The following is a 20645-nucleotide window of genomic DNA, read 5'->3' on the forward strand; positions in this document are numbered from 1 at the left end:
TTAATTAAGTGACACTATATAAGTGAAACTTAATTAAAACAAAAATATAACAATCATTCATTCATTGAATAAAAGAGTGAAAAAAACTCTAGCCACCCTTCTCCCTCTCTCACGTTTTTTCAAAGTGTGTGTGAATCAAAGAATTTCTTTCTTTGATTCACTTGATTCTTGAAGCCTTCTATTTGTTCTAGCAAAATAGTAGTAGGTTCTACGGATTATCTTCGTGTGGACGACGTTCGTGCGATTCTCTTCTTGAATTGACAAGCCAAACTAAAGTACTGAAAGAGCCTTCAAACATTGGTAAGTTATTATGAATCCTTGTATGGATTTAATATATTGTTTTAATGCAAATTTTATAAACATGTAAACATTATATTCCATACCCAGATTTGGGATTAAGCATTTGATCGGATTTTTATTTGTTTTTGAATGTGTTTTTCACTGCATATACCTGTTCACTTGCTATCAGAGCCCTCGAGTCATACACATAGAAGATGGATTAAGGATGAATTGGTGAGAAGGGTATTTTCATCATCTATGATGGAAAGGGTATTTTCATCTTTTGAGATGAAAAGACATTTTGGTAATCTCACAGTGCAATTAAATTTGCGGAGGTCGTTGCCTATATTTAATTTCATATTGAAATTAAAATTAGTGAGATTATATATTTAAATATATTCATATATTTAAATAATATATATATATATTATTAATATTAATATTTGATCATATTAATATTAGTGAAGATAATATATATAAAATATGAAATTCATATTTGAATTTAAATATATTATTCAATATTAAAATTTGACGATATTAATAAAGATAATATATAAATATGAAATTCATATTTAAATTTGAATAAGATGCCATGTGGATTATTACCTCATTTGGTAATGGGGATTTATTATTCTAGTCATGGAATAAATTTACTCCTAATTAGATTAAGGTTTTAATTTTTGTTGCATATAAAAGGCAACTTAAAATTAAAAATAAAATAAGAGAGCACATTAATTAAAATCCTAGCCACTCACCTCATTCTCTCTCATGTTTTCTGTCTAAGTGGAGAAGAAGAAAAATTCTGCTACATTCCCATCCTTGATCCTTGCCGTTTTGGCTAGCACATCAAATTGCTTGGTGATCGACATCCTGTCTTCGTGCAGATACCGAGAGTTCACTCTGATCTTAGAGTGTGATGATTCGTATCAATTGAAGGAGTCTCCAAACGTTGGTATGAGATCTGGAAATTTTATATTCATTATTATTTCATATGTAAATAACGTAAATCGGGTATAAGGTTCTTGGGATCAATGCTGTTGTTAGGGATTTTATTTATGTTTTCCATTGCGTAAACCCCACTAGCAACTTACAGTGGTATTAGAGTCGACTTTATGTTGTTTACGTTATTTTATAATGTTTGGGTGTGATGAATTCAATATGTATCGATTATGTTATTGCATGATGCATAAAACTGAATTTTTGGTTGTAAAAATCTACTATGGTTGATATGTTGCGATTCTAAACTTTTGCATCTGTTTTTGGGGATCGAAATCAAATAAAACTTGATTTCGATCAGAGGAGGATGTTGCCATGTAGGGTGGCGTGTTGCTGCTGTGTGCTGCCCCGCACGATAGCAACAAGAAGTAGTAGCGATAGGGCGTAAATGCGCACTACTGCTTCACAAATTGCGTGCAATAGCACAAAACAGTAGTGTTGTTGCATGCTACCGTGCATGGAGGAGTGCTAGCCACATGCTCCAACATGTGGCCTTGGGCTTTGTTGCCGCAAACAGTAAAGCAGCAACGACGCATGCAAATGCACTGCTGTTGTCATCTCGATTGGGTGTTGTTTTGGGGCTGCAGCATGGTAGTCAAGTGCTTCCAGCACTTGGCATTGGTTGGCACTTGGTTTTTCAGCCAAGGGCCTTATCTGGTGCGGGTTAAAACGTGCACCAAATATGGATTTTTTGGGCAGCCCACGTAAAGATGCAATGGGCTCAATTTTAGACCGTGATCACATTGTTGTGCAATATTTCTTAATCCATAATTTTATAAAAAAATGTTGTTGCATGTTAGAAACATTCTGGAGGCCCAATTGAGTGAGGCCCAATAACAAGTAGACTTGGCAAAACGGGCGGGTGGGCCAAGTCGTCACGGGTATGGGTCCAACAGGTCTGGGTCATATGCCGGTCCAAAATATTGGACCCATACCTTATCCTATGCTAGTACGGGTGCACCCGCGGGTGCCCTTTTTTTCTCTCCAGGTTTTAAATTTTCGTTTCACCCCAATAGTTTTCAATTATGACAGTTACACCCCCAAAATTCCTATAGTTTTAATTTTTTACATTTACACCCCTAATCAACTACTATAAATTCAATTCAATTTAGAATATAAACAAATATGAACCAAAATAAACAAATAACACATAAACAAACACAATAAGTCAATAACATATAATACAAAACTATAAATACCAACCAAAATAAACAAATACATAATCACTAATAGTAATACAAATAAACAAACACAACAATCAAGTCAATAACATATTATACAAAACTACAAATACCAACCAAAATAAACAAATACATAATCACTAATACACATAAACAAACACAATAAGTCAATAACGTAAAATACAAAGCTACAAATACCAATTAAAATAAACAAATACATAATCAAATGTTCAACAAAAAACATTCTTGGGCAGCAAATGTTCATCCCACAGTGGTGGTTGATATAGTCTCTTGATTCCACAGTCTCGGGATTAGTTAATGGCACATCAAGATCATCATCCGAATCATCATTCGCATCATCATCTACAAGACAATGATCAACTACAAATATTAATAAATGTAAATAATAAATTATATGAAATATAATGTTAACATGTTATTTGTAAACTCATTTCCCTATAGCCAAGTCCAAGTGCATATCAAAGATTCTGCATTCTTAGGTCAAAGTGAGCTTTGATATTTATTGAGCACTTTACTACCAATACTAAAAGTTGACTCTGAAGCAACAAATGTTATTGGTATTGCCATGATATCACAAGCCATCATGGCAAGTACCAGATAACGATCACAATTGTTCTCCAACGATCAAGGATATCCAAATTCTGATATTTGATGTGATCAAACCTCATATTTTCCAAATAAAGATCTAATTCGGATTTCTTAGTGGAAATAAAATCACTCTCGTAGTTGTCAAAATCTTGCACCATTTAAATAGTTAAGTGTCAAAAGTTAAAATTAAACAATAAACAGTACTTTATTTTTCGTAAGAATATAAAAACTAAAAAGTATAGTGACTTACAGAAGAATTATCTACACGCCTACCAAGAGTAGGACCACTCGCAGGAGAAACAACTAAAGGTAAGGCAAAAACTTCTTTGGAACATTGAGCCTCGTAAGCTTGAAAAAGCTTTTGCAAGTTATTCTTAACAACCTCCAACTTTCGTATGGCAGTAGTTAAATCATAAGCTTTCTTGAAAGTATACTCCACAAACTAAAACTTGAGATGTGGATCAAGAATAGTTGCAATCGTCAACACAAGACTATAAAAATCCCAATATTTTGCAAATTTTGGCATCATTTGTTCCGCCATGCTCCTAACAACTTCATCTTCTCTTCAATTAAACACAATTGAATTTCCCACACACATTTCAGGTACAAGTTTGCTGTAGGATATTTGGAACCCGAGAATAAAGTCGTAATATCATAAAATGGTTCCAAGAACTTGCAAATTGTAACGCCCCACTTGAGGTACGTCCTTAAGATTTGCTGTTTTGCTTAAATGTTTATTGATTCAGCTTTAATTGAGTTTGTGTGTTGAGTTGGTTGAGTGTTTACCTTGAAATTGGTTGAGATTTGAGGAATTTTGGAATTGCAGTCTTCACTGGGGCGAAGAGTAGTCTTCGCCNACATAGATTCAGCTACTATTGAACACAGAAGGTAAGTTTTTTTTTCCAGAAGTTGTTTTATTCATTGAAGATCCTGCTAGCTTGCAATTCCCCCTTTGTGTTGTGGCATTTCATTGTGTTTATAATTTTTTGATATTTGGAATTAATTGATGGAGGTAGATGTGTTGTCTGAACGCTGGTACACCTTGTATAGTATGTGCCATAGATCGATATACAGACATAGCATTGTATTGTGTTTGTGTATACATATATTAAAAAGTTGAAAATAAGTTGCTGATATTAGTGAAGTGGGCAAAAAAATGAATGTGTGCCTACAACTTATCTTACTGATTATTATTTCATAGCAAGGAAATGAGAAACCAACATTAGATACTGCCAAGTCTGTGGCTTGTGTCCATATCGTGTATTCTTACCCTTGTTTTCAAATCAAATTTGTATAAATTGTGCATTCTCCCACTCTAGAAGATAAATGAATTGGATTTTAAGAGATGCAATTGATAAGGTTAATTCCCTCAAATTTTGAGCAATATGCAAATCAAAGAAGCTAATGTAATTGAAGCTGGAACAAAATATGTATTGCTGCAAAGCCTTCGAAATGGGTAAGATTTTTCCTGTCGTAGTGATTCAACTGTTGGTTTGCTGGAAATCCTCCCAGTGAAGTTGGGTTGGCCAGGTTTGTACAGGGACCATAAGATAAGATCTGAAGATATTGAATGAACTCTCTCACGGTCCTTTTTCAGTTCACTATGTCGTTTATACATCTGTAAATAAGAATGCATGTCGATTCTGCTGAGTTGATTCATTTGTGAATCGGTATATTAACTAAATTTATAATTTGCATTCATTTAAGAAGAATCAGAGTGGAGGTCTTCTTTTTATGTGATTGGTACTCACCATTAGTATACTGAAGAATTATCCAAGTAAATGCTGCACTAGTTTGGTATGCCATTTATGTGCCCATCTTCATTTGATTTAATTTTACTACTCTTGAATTTAACTTTGTGGTAAAATAAAAGCAGATTGTTGGGTGCAATTTTTTTATGTTGCTGCTCATCAACTGGTTTTTAGGGTGTGTTTGTTTTATTACTTTGGATAAGATTTTTGAAAAAGTAAGAGTTGAGTGGTAACACATAAAAATTAATAAAAACACCCCTTTTATGTTTGTTAATTTACTAAACACCCTTGTAATAAAACATTGAAAATTAATAAAAACACCATCATCCACCCATTACATGTTGACAACCAACCACCACCGTTAAAGGGTGGTCAGAGTAGTCATATTGGCATAAGACCGATTGGATTTGACTAATCGTGTGTTGATATGGTCTTTTTCGATTAGATCCACCGTAGATATGGTTAGAAAATATCAAATCTACGACCAGATCTGGCCACCACCATGACCAAAGACAACGGCCAGATCTTCGATAGTAGATCTAACCTTTTTTAGTCAAATCCACGATGAATCTAACCAAAAAAGGCTGAATCGACGCATTAACCGACCATATCCAACTGATAGTGTGTCATTATACTAGATTCCGACCACCTTCCAACAATGGTGGCTAAAATTTGATAAATGTGGATGGATAGAGATGTTTTTACAATTTCTAAACTTTTTTTTAGAGGGATGTTTTGTTAAATTAACAAACATAGAGGGTTTAAAATAATTACATAAAATAGAATATATGTGTATTTTGAATGGGATAGTGCAAAAATACTGAAACAAACACAACCTAACTATTACGGCTCCAATCTCAAGTTGAATTCTTATAAAAACCATAAAAAGTAAAATGAAATGTAAGAATTTTAACAGAAATGTCTGTACTCCCTTAATAACTTATTGTTTGACTAAAATGACTTAAATTAGCTTATTAAAGCATCTAAGACTGCTCACACTACAAAATGCTGAAACTATTTGCCACATTGGTCTATCTGTGCATGAACAAGCAATAATACTGATGCGCCAATGGAACTCACACAACGATCAAATTTAATTCAGTAGATGGATCTTTGGCTATGAAAGAAATGAAGCAGAAGCATCTAACTAGTAAACCCCCCAATTCATACATTTAAGAAACAGAACTGGCGGTTGAGGGAATATACCAGAACTATGAGCAGTTACATGTAACCATGGCCATGGCAAAAAAGCTTCTAAACGATCTGGATTGGAGGTAATAATATAATATTAATCTCCCAGGCAAAAGAAAAAGCTGGACAAAATTCACCACCTAAGCTCAGAATTTAATGGATGAGACAACAATAAAGCATATGTGATCAGTCCAAAAATAAAATACAATGAACAGAACTATTTTGAGTAAATTAGAGCACACTCCACAAATTCCTCAGCAATCATAAACCATACAAATCTAATCAGAACATTTCACGCCTCATAAACTGTCTTTTTTTCAGTTTCATTTTTCTGTTTGATGGGGAATTAGAGTCTTCATAAAGTTTGTTAGTATGTCGATATTCAACTTCAAATCAACAGTAGGTTTTCCATTAAGTCTTCCCAGTTAGCTTCAGTTACCAACGATTCATACTAAGCAAAATTTACAGACTAATTTTACTTATTTCTTTCAATTAAGCACTGTGAGCCGCCAGTCTTCCTCTTTTTAACCATACAGCTTTCCATGCTTGTACGCCCAAGACTAGTAAAGGTACGAGAGGAAAATCTTGAACGAACGCACCCATCATGTTTGTGAACCCACAATGTAGCCAATGCTTGGCATAACTCAAGTAGACCGCAAAAGCATAGGCCCTTCACCAAAGTATTGACAGTGACCAACAACCACCATATACAAAGCAAAAGGCTCAAGCAGAAAATGATAGATATGCAATATGATTTGCAATGGAATCTTTAATCCTCAAGAACAGCATAGTTAATATATTACACTGACCGATTTCTAACGACATAACATCAGGAATCTGAGTTTAACTCAACAAAAGACAAATCCCGAGCGTAGAAATAGCGGATAACTAGATGAACTAAGAGTCTGGTTACCTTCTCTAGCGGCCAGTTTAATCAGCATATGCCATTTAGCATTGTTATCATCAGCACTGTTTCCGCCTATATCCTTTAGGGTCGGCTCTTTCCTAAAACATATTCATTAATTAATGAATAAAAAGTTCGACCAGTTAGTTAACAGTGAAGCCAAAAGATGAAAAGAGAAGAACTAAAGGTTGCAACATATAGCATTACAGCAACGGTTATTGGATCAACATCAATCTTAGTTAGGCCTCTAGCACATAAGTGGATCAAACCCTTTTAACAAACATCAACTTTCTCAAGTAACAATATTCAGCAATACATGAAGGAAATGTTTCAAGATGGTTTCAGAGACTAAACAAATAAAAGAAGCTCTCACTCACCTTAAAAGTTAATATATCAGACAAATGTCCCACCCAACTAATCCAAGGATCACTTTTCTAAGCTATAGAAAAGTAAAATAACATCAATTCCTACTACTACAATTTAGGGTCAGTAACATAGTCCTCCGATTTCTGCTGTCCTTAAGAACTGACACCAATACTACTTCATTTGACAGGAAACAAAAGTAAAAGAGTACATTAAATAGCTGACTACCTCTCTTTGACAGGGAGTATTTAAACATGTTCTAGTCATGCAAATTATGACCCAAAATTCAAGAACCACAACATAAACAGTAAGAAAATTTCAGTCCAAGGGCAAAAATATACCTGAAGTTCACATCAAAACTCAAATTGCACGTTTGGACATCACGTTGCATATTCCTCACCTAAGGTTGTGACAATGGGTGAAGTTTTAAATGGTACAGATACAATATAGCTGATCTGATAATTTACAACCATTGATCCAAAGATATTAAACTTGGCAGCACTACTGGAAGCAACTTCTGCATCAGAACATTTCCTAAAAACCACTCTGGCACGGCTAGTTTCCTCATCAATTTCTGTCTCAGATTCCTTCAATGGTCCAAAGCGCCTAAATATCTTATTCAGGTTTGTCTCTGAAGGAATGCAGTCTACCTCAGGGAAGTTCAATATAAGTTCTGCAGGTGAATTCTCATCGACATAGCCAGGCGGTTTTGGAGGGGCCAGATCCTGATTGGCAACAGAATGTTGCTTCCTAGAAGATAATCTACGACTCTTTTGAGCAGGTTTCCCCAGTTCAACAGGAACAATTTGATATCCTCTGCCATTTCTACTTGATGGTTGCTCTTCAGCACCATTTTGGATTACCCTGTCTGTCCAATAAGTGTCACTCATATCCTCAAATTCAAAAGTTTCTGGAGACCCAATAATCGAGTGAGAAGATTTTTTCCTTTTACCACCTGCTTTATCCACAGGCCGGCTTAAAATTATTGAATTCCTGAAATCAGAGAAGAAACCAGTAATAGTATTCAGAAAACTGTATCCTTTCATGGGATCTCGTGCTGCCAAATGAAGTTGAGATAGCAAATCATCTAGTGACGAATAATCTGCAGGAAGAATCCTTTTCTTTCCTTCTGCATCCTCAAAATTCTCAAATGAAACATCCGCTCCATCTCCATCAAATTTCTGCAACCTCTCACTATTACTCTTCAGGATAGATGGAGACCCGGTCATTTGGCTAGCAACTCTACGTATGCATTCACCTATTTTGAAGGATGGTTTAGGAACGTGAGATTGGGTGGCAGATACTTTTGCAAGGGAAATAGTTTTTCTCACATCTTGCAATGAGTCATCACCAGTAGAATCAACCACCTTCCGCCTCTTTCCAGAAGATGGTGAAACCACCTTGCTAGTACCGAATTCATCGTCATCTAGAGAATCAAATGAACCACTCATCAACTCAGACAAGCTTCTCTCCTTTCTAGGGTATATGCTATCCTTCAAATTGTGTTTACGCTTATGATATGAGCTTCTTTGAGTTCCAGAAATCTCCTGGCCAGAGTGAATAAGCTCATCATCCTTACTAAAAGTAGTTGCATCCATCTTGTCCTCAAAGTGAAAAGCATCCACACCGTTTTCTACCAAACCTCCACAAAATTGGAATTCAGGTAGCTGATAATACCCCTTTAAACGATAGAAGGACAACAACTGAGCCTTAGATACCACAAGCTCAAGTCGGTCAGCCCCAGAAGATGGAGACTGTGCTAATGCTGTCATATATTCAACTAATTTATCAGGTTGAAAAGATTGAACACCAGCAAATTCATTTACCCCATCTCTCACACTCGACTCTTGTCGGATTCCAGCATTCTCAACAATTTGCAATCTGATATCATCATAAGCATCCTTTGGTATGCAAGAGCAAGCTAGCTCCAACTCCACACGTCTGGAGACTTCTTCTAGAGTACAATTGACAGCATTCTGAAATACTTCTGCATTGCTCTGCTTCTCTACCTGGGAGAAATGTGAATAGAAGGGCTTTAGCTGAGATGCATCAACCCAAGCAAATGTTCGATCCCCAAAATATGCTACCAGAAAACAGTCCTTCTTATAATACTTCATCGCCTTCTCAGATGCATCAGAAGGATCAAAAATCTGTCCAGGCCACCATGGATGGCTCCTCACTTTACCCCAGACCAAATCAAACACATCAAACTCTCCTTTATCCTCTAGGGACAACTGATAACTAGCTTGATGGGATTTCACTAAGTTTCCAGCCTTCACAGTTGTCCGTTTAACAAATTTCTCCTCTGCTCCATGTATAGCACCCTGTTCACTATCTGGTTCTTCAACTTCCATTTCCTCTGCTCCATGCAAATCAACCTGCTCGGCATCAATAACTTGTTCTTCAACTTGCATTTCTTGCCCTGCAGTTGAATCAACTTCATAAAAATCAGCGGGCTCCAGACCTCCAACATTGGAATCCAGAACTTGTTTACTGTCCTTTGGAGCAACTTCACCCCCATTCATGACTTGGATATCCATTTCTGTACTTCCACAAACTACCTCGGCATTAAAGCTCTGCTCATTTCCTGAGCAGGATAGAGTAGCATCAACATCAGAAGAGCGCAGACGTGGAACTTCCACATTCGCATATTTTGGACTGTCATCCACAGTCATAGCCTCACCACTAACAACCTCAAGTGCTGTTTGTACTGTAGATGTTGAATCCAAACATGCATTTCTTTGATTTTCAGCGCTACCACCATCCGTCACAACCTCTGTCAGATGTTTTTGAATTAATATCTCTTTCCTTCCATCTGAATTATCTGGTTTGGCATCATTTAAAGCCTCCTTATTGTCCATGGAAGAAATTTTGTTCTCTCTGCCAGAGACTTGGGTATCTAATTCACTGCCCGTGCACAGTGTCTCATCCTTATTGTTCTGAATATTTCCAGAGCAAGATAACATCCCATCCAATTTAGCATTACCAACTTGTTTTTCAATTCCATTCATTTGTTCTATATTTGAACCAACAAGAGCAGTTCCCTGATCTAAATTCTCTTCCAGCTTCAACTGTTGGGCTTCCTCAAAATTAGGATGCACCTTTCTGGCCATTGCCACGTCTTCACCTCCAACCACCTGGGTTGGCTGAAAAGAGGATGTTGAATCTGCACAAACATTGCAGTGATTTTCAGTGCTTCCATCGGCTTTCTCCACATGTCCCTGCAGTTCTTCCAGTGAAAAACTTAAATTTTCATCGAAAGTATCAGTATCCATACCTTCCATGGTGGTACACATATATTCCCCTTGATCCGTCGCTGAAACTTCCCCCCTAACAGCAACTGGAACTTGTTCATCCAGGGAATTAGGGTTAGCATTAACAATAGCATCTTTTCCAGTTCCTCCATCATCTGTCTCGGCCATTGGAATTTGTTTTTCTTCTGAACTAGAAGAAATACCCTCTACAGCCGGGCTACTAGTAGTATTTTTTTGGGAATCCAAAGCCTCTTCACTAACCACCACTGCATCCTCCTCAACAACCTGGGCAGGTGCACTGGACTCTTCCAAGATTGCAGCAAAACCTGCATCTGCAGTTTCAATACCAGGATTCCATATTTCATCATCCAAAACCCCCAATCTCTGCGTCTCCACAACTTGATGTGCATCATCTCTAGCACCGTTCGATTCACTATCTTGCCTAGCATTCTTATCCAATTCTTTTCCTAAATAATTTTTATTCTCTGTAACAACTTCCACCACAACTTGTGTTTCTCTCTCCAAAGTACCAGACACCACTGCAGAAGATTCTACCCCGTTTTCGGCTCCTTTGCCCTGTGCTTCACTTCCTGCAGTACCAACCATTCCACTACCTCTCTCAACATTATCCCCAAGAAGTCCTCTCTCCAGGTCCTCTTCCCCAGCACCCGCCACTGTCTCCTCCATGTGAGGGATTTGGGTTTCTCCACCTGTTAAACTCATAATTGCCTTAAACTCTTCAACCCCAGTTCCAATTCCCAAATTTTGAACCTCATGATTCACAGAATCAACTTTTCTTGAAGGTTTTTCATCAGCTACATCACCCTCAGCCTCACCTCCAACCACCTCCTTATTTTTCTCCACGCTCTCCTCCGCAACAGGCCCTTCAACCTCCGTCTCCAATCTGTCATTTGATGATGCTTCACCAACAGAAACCCCAATTCCCCTTGTACCCAAATCACCAGCTACATCATCCCCACCACCTGGACTTGTCAAATCTCTCGAGCACTAGCTTCACCAGGCCCACCACGATCACAAATCTCTTCACTGTTTAAATTCTCCTCACCCCCAACCTGTGAAGTACCATCATTACACAAACACCCCCAACCTCCATCATCGTATCCTCTCCACCACCAGAGCCACTCACCAGTAGACCCTCAACCGACCAACCGGAGCCGGAACCTAGACAACTAAGACTCAACCCGAGTCTCACTTTCACCAGCAACCTGTTTATTAACAGTACTATAGACTCTTCCAAATTATCCTAGAAAGAGAAACATCCTTGTCTTTGCCTCCTCCATGTAAAAAATATCTGGGTATGTTTCAAAATCATCAAAGACAGCTTCTTTGAAAAAAAAAAAAAAAAAAAAACCTAACATGCTGTAAGTACAAAAAATCGACAAACCTAATAGACATACAAAGAAAGTAAATTTGCAAGTTATCCGGATATTTAAAGCAAATAAAAGGCAAAGATCAAAAGTTTACGCAGTAAAATTACAGAAAGAGATTAAAGAGTGTACCCTGTAGATCTTCTGAGCAGTGAAAGGCGAGGGTTTGGGTTTTAGACACAGGTGTTTGCGTTTTGAGCATAGAAAATGATAGTTAAGAGATCTAAGGAATTGAACAAAACCCGAACATAATAGTTCTTGTCTTTCACTTTTTAGTGATTGTCATAGTCTCAGACTCTCAGGCCTCGTCTTGAGCTTTCTAATTTTTATTTTTATTTTCTTTTTTGAAAATACATATTATAAATATGAATTACTAATTTAATGATCGTTTTTATATTTAATTGTAAAAAATAATAATACTGTAAGCACCTGAGAAGTTAAAAACATATTGCACACTACTACTAGAGTTTTTTTGTCACCAGAAGATGAAGAAGGTCAATAGAATTGAACTACGTATTAGAATTTAATTTTGTTACGTCACAGTTTTATGACAGACAAAGGCGTACGGGTTAGCGTTTGTGAGTGATAGGATGAAGGTTTTGGATGAGGGATTTCTTTATTTTCTTCATTGCCTTGAGTATGTTGATAAAGCTTATTATGTCACTCTGACTTTATGTGAGTCTGTGACTTCAGTACGTGAATTATTAATTACAGCAACAACAAAACACACACACAAAAATATATATATATATATATATATATAATATATTATTCACAATTAAAAACAAATTCATAATTTAAGATATTATAATTAAGGTTATTAGAAAAAGTTACTTTCACATAGTAATTATTATTTATACATTACAAAAAAAAAAATTTATTATAATACATTAAAGGTTTAAGATAAAATAAAATATTTATTTAAAGTTATTTGAGATAAAGATTTATGCTTTAGAGTTGTTGCTATATCTTTTAACTTGCAGGTAGATTACTCGCTAACATAAACATCTTCTTGTTGAAGCCAAATATTTTTAGTTTCTCAGGTATGTTTAAAGCTTTTTGGCCCAAAACTTTTTTTATTTTTGTATTATCATCCTTATGATTATTTTCTTTATCTTCTTGTCTAATTATAATAATGATTTTTTTTTTAGTTAAAGCACACATGACTTATTGCTCATTTGAATTATTGAGAAAGACATTAATATCCATTCGATTAGTGTAATAAAGTTGTCGAATATAATCACTAAATTCTATAATAAGTCTTTGATTCTCTTCGTCCATTTCATTTGTAACTTGCAATTCATAAACATCGGAGATCCTAATTTGATAATGATTAAAACAATTGACAATAGTATGTGGTTTCACATCAATTTGCTGCATAATTTTGTAATGATTAAAATAATTGGCAATAGTATGTGGTTTCACATCAATTTGTTGCATAATTTTGTAATGATTAAAACAATTAGCAATAATTTGTGGTTTCACGTCAATTTGACCATGCAGCAACTGCATTTACAATTTCATCAAGGACATTTATCTTTTTTGGTTTCAAGACACGATATTCTATCCGTTTCAAAAGTAGGTAATTGAAGTGCTGAATTTAAATCTTAATAGTATTAAAACATCAATTAAAATCCCAATATTGTACTAAAACATGAATTATAAAGAAATTTTTGTTACCACACCTCTATTAAGTTATAACCTCTTTATAATAATAAAATTAATTAATCTCACCATTATGACTATAGGGAGAGGTTTTACTGTATTTATTTCTAAAATCTTGGCAATAAATTATTAATGTCATTGAGATAAATATTAATTGGCGCTGCATCCGACTTATTCATGTAGATCTTATGCAATTATTAGGGCTCAATTTGTTACACTTTTTGAAAAACATTATTGGGAAAAAATGTTTTGAGTTGAGTTGAGTTAAATCAAATAAATTTGAATTTGAAAATATATTTGTTAAAATATCTTAAAATTATATTAGAGTTTGGAAAAAATGCTGAATAGTTGTTTATTACATTTTTTAAAAGGTTTTTAAGGTAGAATAGTTGTTTGGTACATTTTTAAAAAATATTTTAACTATTTTAACCCTCTATATTTGTTAATTTAGCTAAACACCCCACAATAAAAATTCAAAAATTAACTAAAGCACCCCAACCACCTAAGAGAATAGTTGGCCGTCGGCCACCATCGTCGAACGACAGTTGACAGTCGCTAGATCGATGCATGATCGACTGGATCTAGTTGATCGTGCACCGATATGATAATCTTTGGTCAGATGTACGGCCAAAATCTGATTGTCAACGACCAGATCTCGACCAGAATTTGGCCGTAGATCTAATTGTTTCCGATCAGATCGGTGTATAACCAGCTAAATCCTACCAGTCGTGCGCCTTTTCAACTAGTGGCGGTTGCTGGCACACGGTGATGGCCTTGGGTGGATTAATTTTCAAATTGAAATGAGGGAAAAATGAGAAGAAGAGAAAGAAAATTATTTTCAGTTAAACAAAGTTAGATAATCTAAAACAAGAGTCTCACCCTCTTTTCACTTTTAGACAAAAAATCTTCCATTATTTATTATTGTTATGAATGGGCCTTGTGAAAAAATCGAAGCTGCACAGAGTATTGTAGAAATGGGCCTCAGATGGGCCGGACTCAAACAGCCCAGGTGGATTCCATTTGAAAATAAGACATGGCAAGGCAAAGTTGAATACACGAGTTTCTCTTACATTGTTTTTAGTTATGGTAATAATATGCTTCTTCACAGCTTAGATGTTAGAAAGAAAGAGGATTAAAGAATCTTATCAAACACCTAATTAATAAAAATAAGAATAAATTAAATGAAAATTAAAATTAAAAATTATTGGAAAGAAATAGCCACAACAGATCATATAATAATAATCTTTGTTCTGAGCAGCTTCTTCTTCTTCCATTTTCTTCTCTTGCATTGCATTGCCATGTTACTGCCAGCTCACCTACAACCCCTTTTATGCCTTTTCACCTCCGCCAACTGTACTACCTATTCCACAGCCAAACAAACTGTTTTTGTAATATCAGTTTTTATTTTTATTTTCAATTTAATTAAAATAATGGTCAATCAGACTTTATCATGTGAGTGATGCTATTCCTGAAGGGCGCCAGTTGGCAAATGGGTAAAACTTCAATTCAAACCCAAGAAGAGATCCACGTGCTAAATTGATCCAGGAAAAATAACATATTCGTCCCTAAGGTTTAGTTAGGAAACTTTTTGGTGCCTATCAGTATCAGAGTATCAGTTACAGTTTAGTTAACCTCAACTCAAGGATGACATTGTTACTTGTTACAGGCGTTTACTAGGTTTGGCATGCAATCGAGTGTGGCGGATGTAGAATAAAATCAATCAATGATTAAGTACCTGTGTTAGGAGCAGCAATTGATGCAGGTTTTGACATCATAGTAGGGACCGTTGTCATGGGCCCCGCTGTTGTAGGTGGGAAGATGTGGGCCGGTAAGCCCATTGTCTGTGATTGATGGAAATGATACAGAGGGTACATTGGCATCAGTGTGTTGGCACCCATAATAGCTTGCCCCGTATACACCTGTGGCTGTGAGTAATGCCCGTTCATGTAGGACCCGCCAGTGTAACTCAACTTCTGTGCACCACACCACACAAAAAACAAAACCAATTGAACGTTACTATATTTTTCCAAATTGATTCTTCACCGTCTGATCATGATTGGCACTATTTACTTGGCCGTTAGTAAGGGCTAGATAATACAACAAACGGCAATAAAGGATTTTGATTTTTATATTCACGAGAGGGCCACTTAATTGTGGGGTCACTATCGCTTATCATTAGCATTAATCAATGGCAAATTTTTCAAAACTAATACCCATGTGCTTTGCATCACACGGTAGATCAGTGAGGACACATGAATCACGATGAGAGTGCAGTTTTATCTAATCATATTCCAGATCGTTAACTTACATGATTGTAACTGACATCAGTAGCAATGTAGGTCGGAGAGTACCTGAATATAACAGTGAAATAATCCGGTAAGACAATGTCTACCTTAATGAAATACATCCCAAAGGAAACAAAAGTGAAAGTGGGACATATACCCATAGAAAGGAACTGGCTGCTGATGCTGATGATGAAATGGTGCTGTTGGTGTGCCAGGTGGGTAGTACCACTGCACATGATTTGCCGGCGCTGCTGACGTGGACCTCGGTCCAACGTTTGATCCTTCATGATTTACATCAAATCATTAGAACCCACCACATAAAGTTACATATAATATCCACCTACTAAAATCCCATCCTCCAACGTACTTCTTACGAAGACAACGAATTCCGAAAAGATTTTTTTTTTGAAATCTTGATGACAAACAGTCTATGACTTGAATAGTTTCAATCGTTATGCTGTATTCTTGATATAGTACGCTTTTCTTTTTTTTCTTTTTTTCTTTTTGGTGATAGTTTTATGGTTCAAAACCTCGTTTATTTTGCAGGTATTTATTTTCCTCTGCGAGAGTTGGTTCGTTGAAAATGGCAGCAACAGCAGCTTCCAGCCTTCAGATGGCGGCGGTGAGGCCGTGTGTTTCAACTTCTCACAGAGCTGTCAAGGCAGGTGTTGCCTTTGTTGCTGGAAATTCTCAGAAAGCCTCATGGGCCAACCTTGCAAGTGCTTGTCACATGTCATCTGTGCAACCTCTCCACCGGAGTTTTATGTCATCTTCGGTAAAACTTGACAAGGTTGTTACAAAAGCAGCAGCTGAATCTAGTGATAGCAAGCCTGTATCTGGGTTGCCAATTGACTTGAGAGGTTTGTTCTTATTCATCTTCCTCGAATTTTTCATTGCTCGGACAAAATTTAAATTTCTTTTATTATTTATTTATCTGAAGTTGTAATGTTTTGTATTTAGAATGATTTTGCTATCTTTTTAAGTTGTTGCAAGGACATATATTGTGTGTTTGTCCCAGAATTCTCTTTAAGTAAGCCCTACATGCTCATTTGATCTTTCAAAAGTGTGAAGAGGAACCATTAACATGATATCCTTATGCTAATTCTGTGCTTAAACCTGCTTCATCCCGAACGCAATCAATGGATCTATATAGTTATAAACTAGTGAAAGAATCATAAGTTTGCTCTTGTTGTGGGTAGCTGATGTCTTTACATGGAGCTATTAAATATCAATGTTGTAACAGAATCTCTTCAAACAGTTCAACTGTTATCATGTTGAAGTTGAATTAGTCATTGTTTATCCACTTTAACACTGATGTTCTATCGATCATTAAAAGTTAAACCTCCCAAACTAACTCTGGTACTGGTGTCTTCAGGTAAGAAGGCATTTATTGCTGGTGTAGCTGATGACAATGGATACGGTTGGGCTATAGCAAAATCTCTTGCTGCTGCTGGTGCGGAAATTTTGGTGGGGACATGGGTGCCTGTAAGACACTAAACCTTCATTCTTATTTTCTCCTCATTTTCAAATAATCTGATGTTTTTCAAGCTCGGTAAAGGGATGTTCATTTACTTACATTTCTTGTTTAGGCTTTGAACATTTTTGAAACCAGTCTGCGACGTGGAAAGTTTGATGGATCACGTGTGTAAGTTATTAATCTTGGTTTATGCGACATTATAATGGGTCAATTCTTGATGAATGGCTCGGCTGAAATAATTTTGATGTTTCAGGTTGCCAGATGGTTCTTTGATGGAAATCACCAAAGTATATCCCCTAGATGCAGTCTATGACAGCCCTGAGGATGTGCCTGAAGATGTAAGGATGTGTGCAGTTACTGTAAAATACGTGAAGAATTTACGATAAACATTTTCTTATCCTGTCATTTTGTGTAGGTGAAAGCAAATAAGCGTTATGCAGCGTCATCTAAGTGGACTGTTAAGGTATATAAACCATATTTTTTCTTTCCTTATCATTTGTCGTTGAGAATTTTGTAATGTTGCCATTGTTATTGAATAAGTCATTGACCATTTTCTGACTGAAAGATTAATTTGATATGTAATTTAGTTTCACATCTAACGTTATGATCAGCATTTTGCTTTATTTTGTTTCCTATAAGTCATTCACTATTTAACTGCTCAAAATTTTAAAATACACGCATTTTTCTTTCTACCATCATTATAATTGCTACTGTCACTCGGCATGATTTTTTAATGTTTGGTTGCTTTTGAATGTGTTGCAGGAAGTTGCTGAATCCGTGAAACAGGATTTTGGCAGCATTGACATCCTTGTGCATTCACTTGCCAATGGACCAGAGGTACTAAAGTTTCTGTATAAGGAATCTCTGTAAACCATTATTTTTTGTATTTGACAATAAATGATCTCCTTACCAGGTGAGTAAACCTCTGCTGGAGACGTCGAGGAAGGGATATCTTGCAGCTGTATCAGCTTCAAGTTACTCTTATGTTTCCTTACTCAAGCATTTTGTTCCAATAATGAATCCAGGCATGCTTCTTGACTCTATAATCTGCCTGTTTTTTCCTCTCCACATATCTCAATACATGATAAATACAACAAGACGCATTTCTAGAATCTAAATTCATTTTTACTGATATAGGTGGTTCATCAATTTCTCTTACATACATTGCTTCCGAGAGGATCATTCCAGGGTATGTTTGATGTGCATCGATCATTCGATTATCGATGAATGTGGAGTTATCACTACTTTTTCATTTGACACATTTTTTGAACTATTTCAAAACAGATACGGTGGTGGCATGAGTTCTGCTAAAGCTGCACTAGAGAGTGACACAAGAGTGAGTTCTTATTTCTTCTCTACTCATGGTTCACATTCATTCTAATCACTGCTCCTTAAATTCGTGTATAAAGTCGATTCATTTTCTTCCTTTACTTGATCATTCAGGTGCTTGCTTTTGAAGCAGGAAGAAAACACAAAATCAGGGTCAATGCCATATCTGCTGGTATCTTTGCAACACCATTCGTTTTTAGACTTCTTTTTTGAGAACATGCAACATATTATTTTGTCCTGCAGGTCCGCTAGGAAGTCGTGCAGCAAAAGCAATTGGATTCATCGACACAATGATTGAATATTCATTTGAGAATGCACCACTGCAGAAAGAACTATCAGCAGGTATCTGCTGGAACTTATTCCCTATCTTAATTTCATTTTCTGCTTGTGCTATTTGTCGAACAAGATTACTGAGTTTAACAAACCAATGAAAACAGATGAGGTCGGGAACACAGCCGCCTTCTTAGCATCACCTTTGGCATCTGCAATCACTGGTGCTGTCATATACGTCGACAACGGTCTTAACGCGATGGGAGTGGGAGTTGACAGTCCAATATTTAAGGACCTTAACATTCCAAAAAGCAAGCACTAGTGTTACAATGGCAACATATTTTCTCTTCCCTAGGGTGGCTAGATTGCGGCGGGATTTCGAGTTAGTTTTTTTTTAGTGTTTTTGCTTTAGGGGTTGTAATATTTTATGAGGCTTTGTTTGATTGAGATTGTTGTCAAATTAACAACTTTTAATAATGTGTTTAATGTTAGTGCCATGCCAACTAGAACATGTAAGTTAAAGGGTCTAATTATGTTTCAAAAGTACTGAGCTCCAATTAAGATATTTGTATCGATAACACCCAACGAAGGAAATGCTCTCACATGATTTGGGCTGTAAGTCCCTTCATGAGTATCTGTATCGGTAAAGGTCATTGTTTTCTGTTTGTCAAATATTATATAAAGTTTGGCGGGTTCCAATTTTGAATCGAGTCTCATAACATAAGGTCAGGGATTTTTGGATTATAAAAAAAGAATTTAAACCCTAGGTAGCTTGAAAATTACAAATGGTCCACAAGATGCTTTCTTTTCCACAACTTTTATTAATTTATTGTTTTCTTCACACTATACGTTAAGGAATAATATTAGGTTTACAATTTAATTTTACAATTTTCGATGTAGAAGCTCATTATAAAATGAGTCTGTCCATTTACAAACTAATTAATGATCAACTATCATGTTGAAAACTATGAAAAAAAGTCGGTGAAAAAAGGTTGTAAACTTATGATTATTGTAGGTTAAAAGTTGATAAATTTATACAAATATATTTTATTTTATTTGTATCACCAGTTTTATCAGTTATTATCCTTGTCTTTTCTTAAATTTAGATTTATGCAAACAATGAATTTTAATCAATTCTCTTTAAATTTCATAAATTTATAGAAAGGGTTTAAGATTTATGCAAACAATGAATTTTAATCAATTCTCTTTAAATTTCATAAATTTATAGAAAGGGTTTTTTTTTTTTTTTTTTTTTTTTTAAGTAAACTCTCATATGTTTGATTTTCTGTAATTGTAGAATTATGATTTTAACCTTGATGTGTTTAACCTTGTTCTAGTAAACACTCGTTAATTTAAGAAATGTCACCCTACAAACTATTAAAATATTCTGTTTAAATTAGTACAAAAATGACATTTTTACTATTCATATAAATTCAATCAAACATCCAAAATTTGTAAATAATATCAAAAAATTAATATTTTTTTAAAGATTGAATTGATAAAATTTATTGATATATTTGAATATTGAATTGATAAAATTAGTTAATAAATTTAAATATTGAGTTGATGAGATTTCCAAAACCTAACTACTCACAAAAAGACTAAACACACAAAAGTTTCCTTTATAAAAACTATCTTTTTAATTTACATTGACCAATATCTGTTCATCAAGTAATTTACTGTTATAATTAATATTTTATATT

At 35.5% G+C, this 20645-nt stretch overlaps 3 protein-coding genes across 5 annotated transcripts; 1 reads left to right on the forward strand and 2 right to left on the reverse strand.

Moving 5' to 3' along the window:
* Nucleotides 1-6542: 6542 nt before the first annotated feature.
* LOC116141627 lies at nucleotides 6543-11575 on the reverse strand. 3 transcript variants are annotated; one of them, XR_004129822.1, is made up of 3 exons: nucleotides 7616-11575; nucleotides 6921-7012; nucleotides 6543-6677 (listed from the first exon to the last, which is right to left on the reverse strand). XR_004129822.1 is itself a non-coding variant. In XM_031427108.1 (3 exons), the coding sequence occupies exons 1-2, from the start codon at nucleotides 11249-11251 to the stop codon at nucleotides 7655-7657; spliced, it is 3486 nt and encodes a 1161-aa protein (XP_031282968.1). In that variant the 5' UTR covers nucleotides 11252-11574; the 3' UTR covers nucleotides 6731-7012; nucleotides 7616-7654. The 3 variants fall into 3 exon arrangements, 2 of the variants coding, with proteins under 2 accessions (XP_031282968.1, XP_031282967.1); XM_031427108.1 differs by lacking the exon at nucleotides 6543-6677 and having other exon boundaries at nucleotides 6731-7012; nucleotides 7616-10440; nucleotides 10552-11574; XM_031427107.1 differs by lacking the exon at nucleotides 6543-6677 and having other exon boundaries at nucleotides 6731-7012.
* A 3297-nt stretch (nucleotides 11576-14872) lies between these two features.
* LOC116141691 (probable RNA-binding protein ARP1) lies at nucleotides 14873-16166 on the reverse strand (the record flags this gene model as incomplete). Its single annotated transcript, XM_031427164.1, has 4 exons — nucleotides 14873-14961; nucleotides 15317-15554; nucleotides 15890-15932; nucleotides 16024-16166. Coding segments are annotated over 4 exons (444 nt in total), but the record flags the coding sequence as incomplete, so codon positions are not given.
* A 250-nt stretch (nucleotides 16167-16416) lies between these two features.
* On the forward strand, nucleotides 16417-19331 carry LOC116141706 (enoyl-[acyl-carrier-protein] reductase [NADH], chloroplastic-like). The gene is made up of 12 exons (XM_031427183.1): nucleotides 16417-16726; nucleotides 17242-17351; nucleotides 17456-17511; nucleotides 17597-17681; nucleotides 17759-17806; nucleotides 18106-18180; nucleotides 18257-18368; nucleotides 18481-18532; nucleotides 18628-18679; nucleotides 18787-18844; nucleotides 18916-19014; nucleotides 19110-19331. The coding sequence occupies exons 1-12, from the start codon at nucleotides 16450-16452 to the stop codon at nucleotides 19262-19264; spliced, it is 1179 nt and encodes a 392-aa protein (XP_031283043.1). The 5' UTR covers nucleotides 16417-16449; the 3' UTR covers nucleotides 19265-19331.
* Nucleotides 19332-20645: the final 1314 nt, after the last annotated feature.

This window comes from Pistacia vera, unplaced genomic scaffold, assembly GCF_008641045.1.
Source record: "Pistacia vera cultivar Batoury unplaced genomic scaffold, PisVer_v2 Contig40, whole genome shotgun sequence".
Lineage (NCBI taxonomy): Eukaryota > Viridiplantae > Streptophyta > Magnoliopsida > Sapindales > Anacardiaceae > Pistacia > Pistacia vera.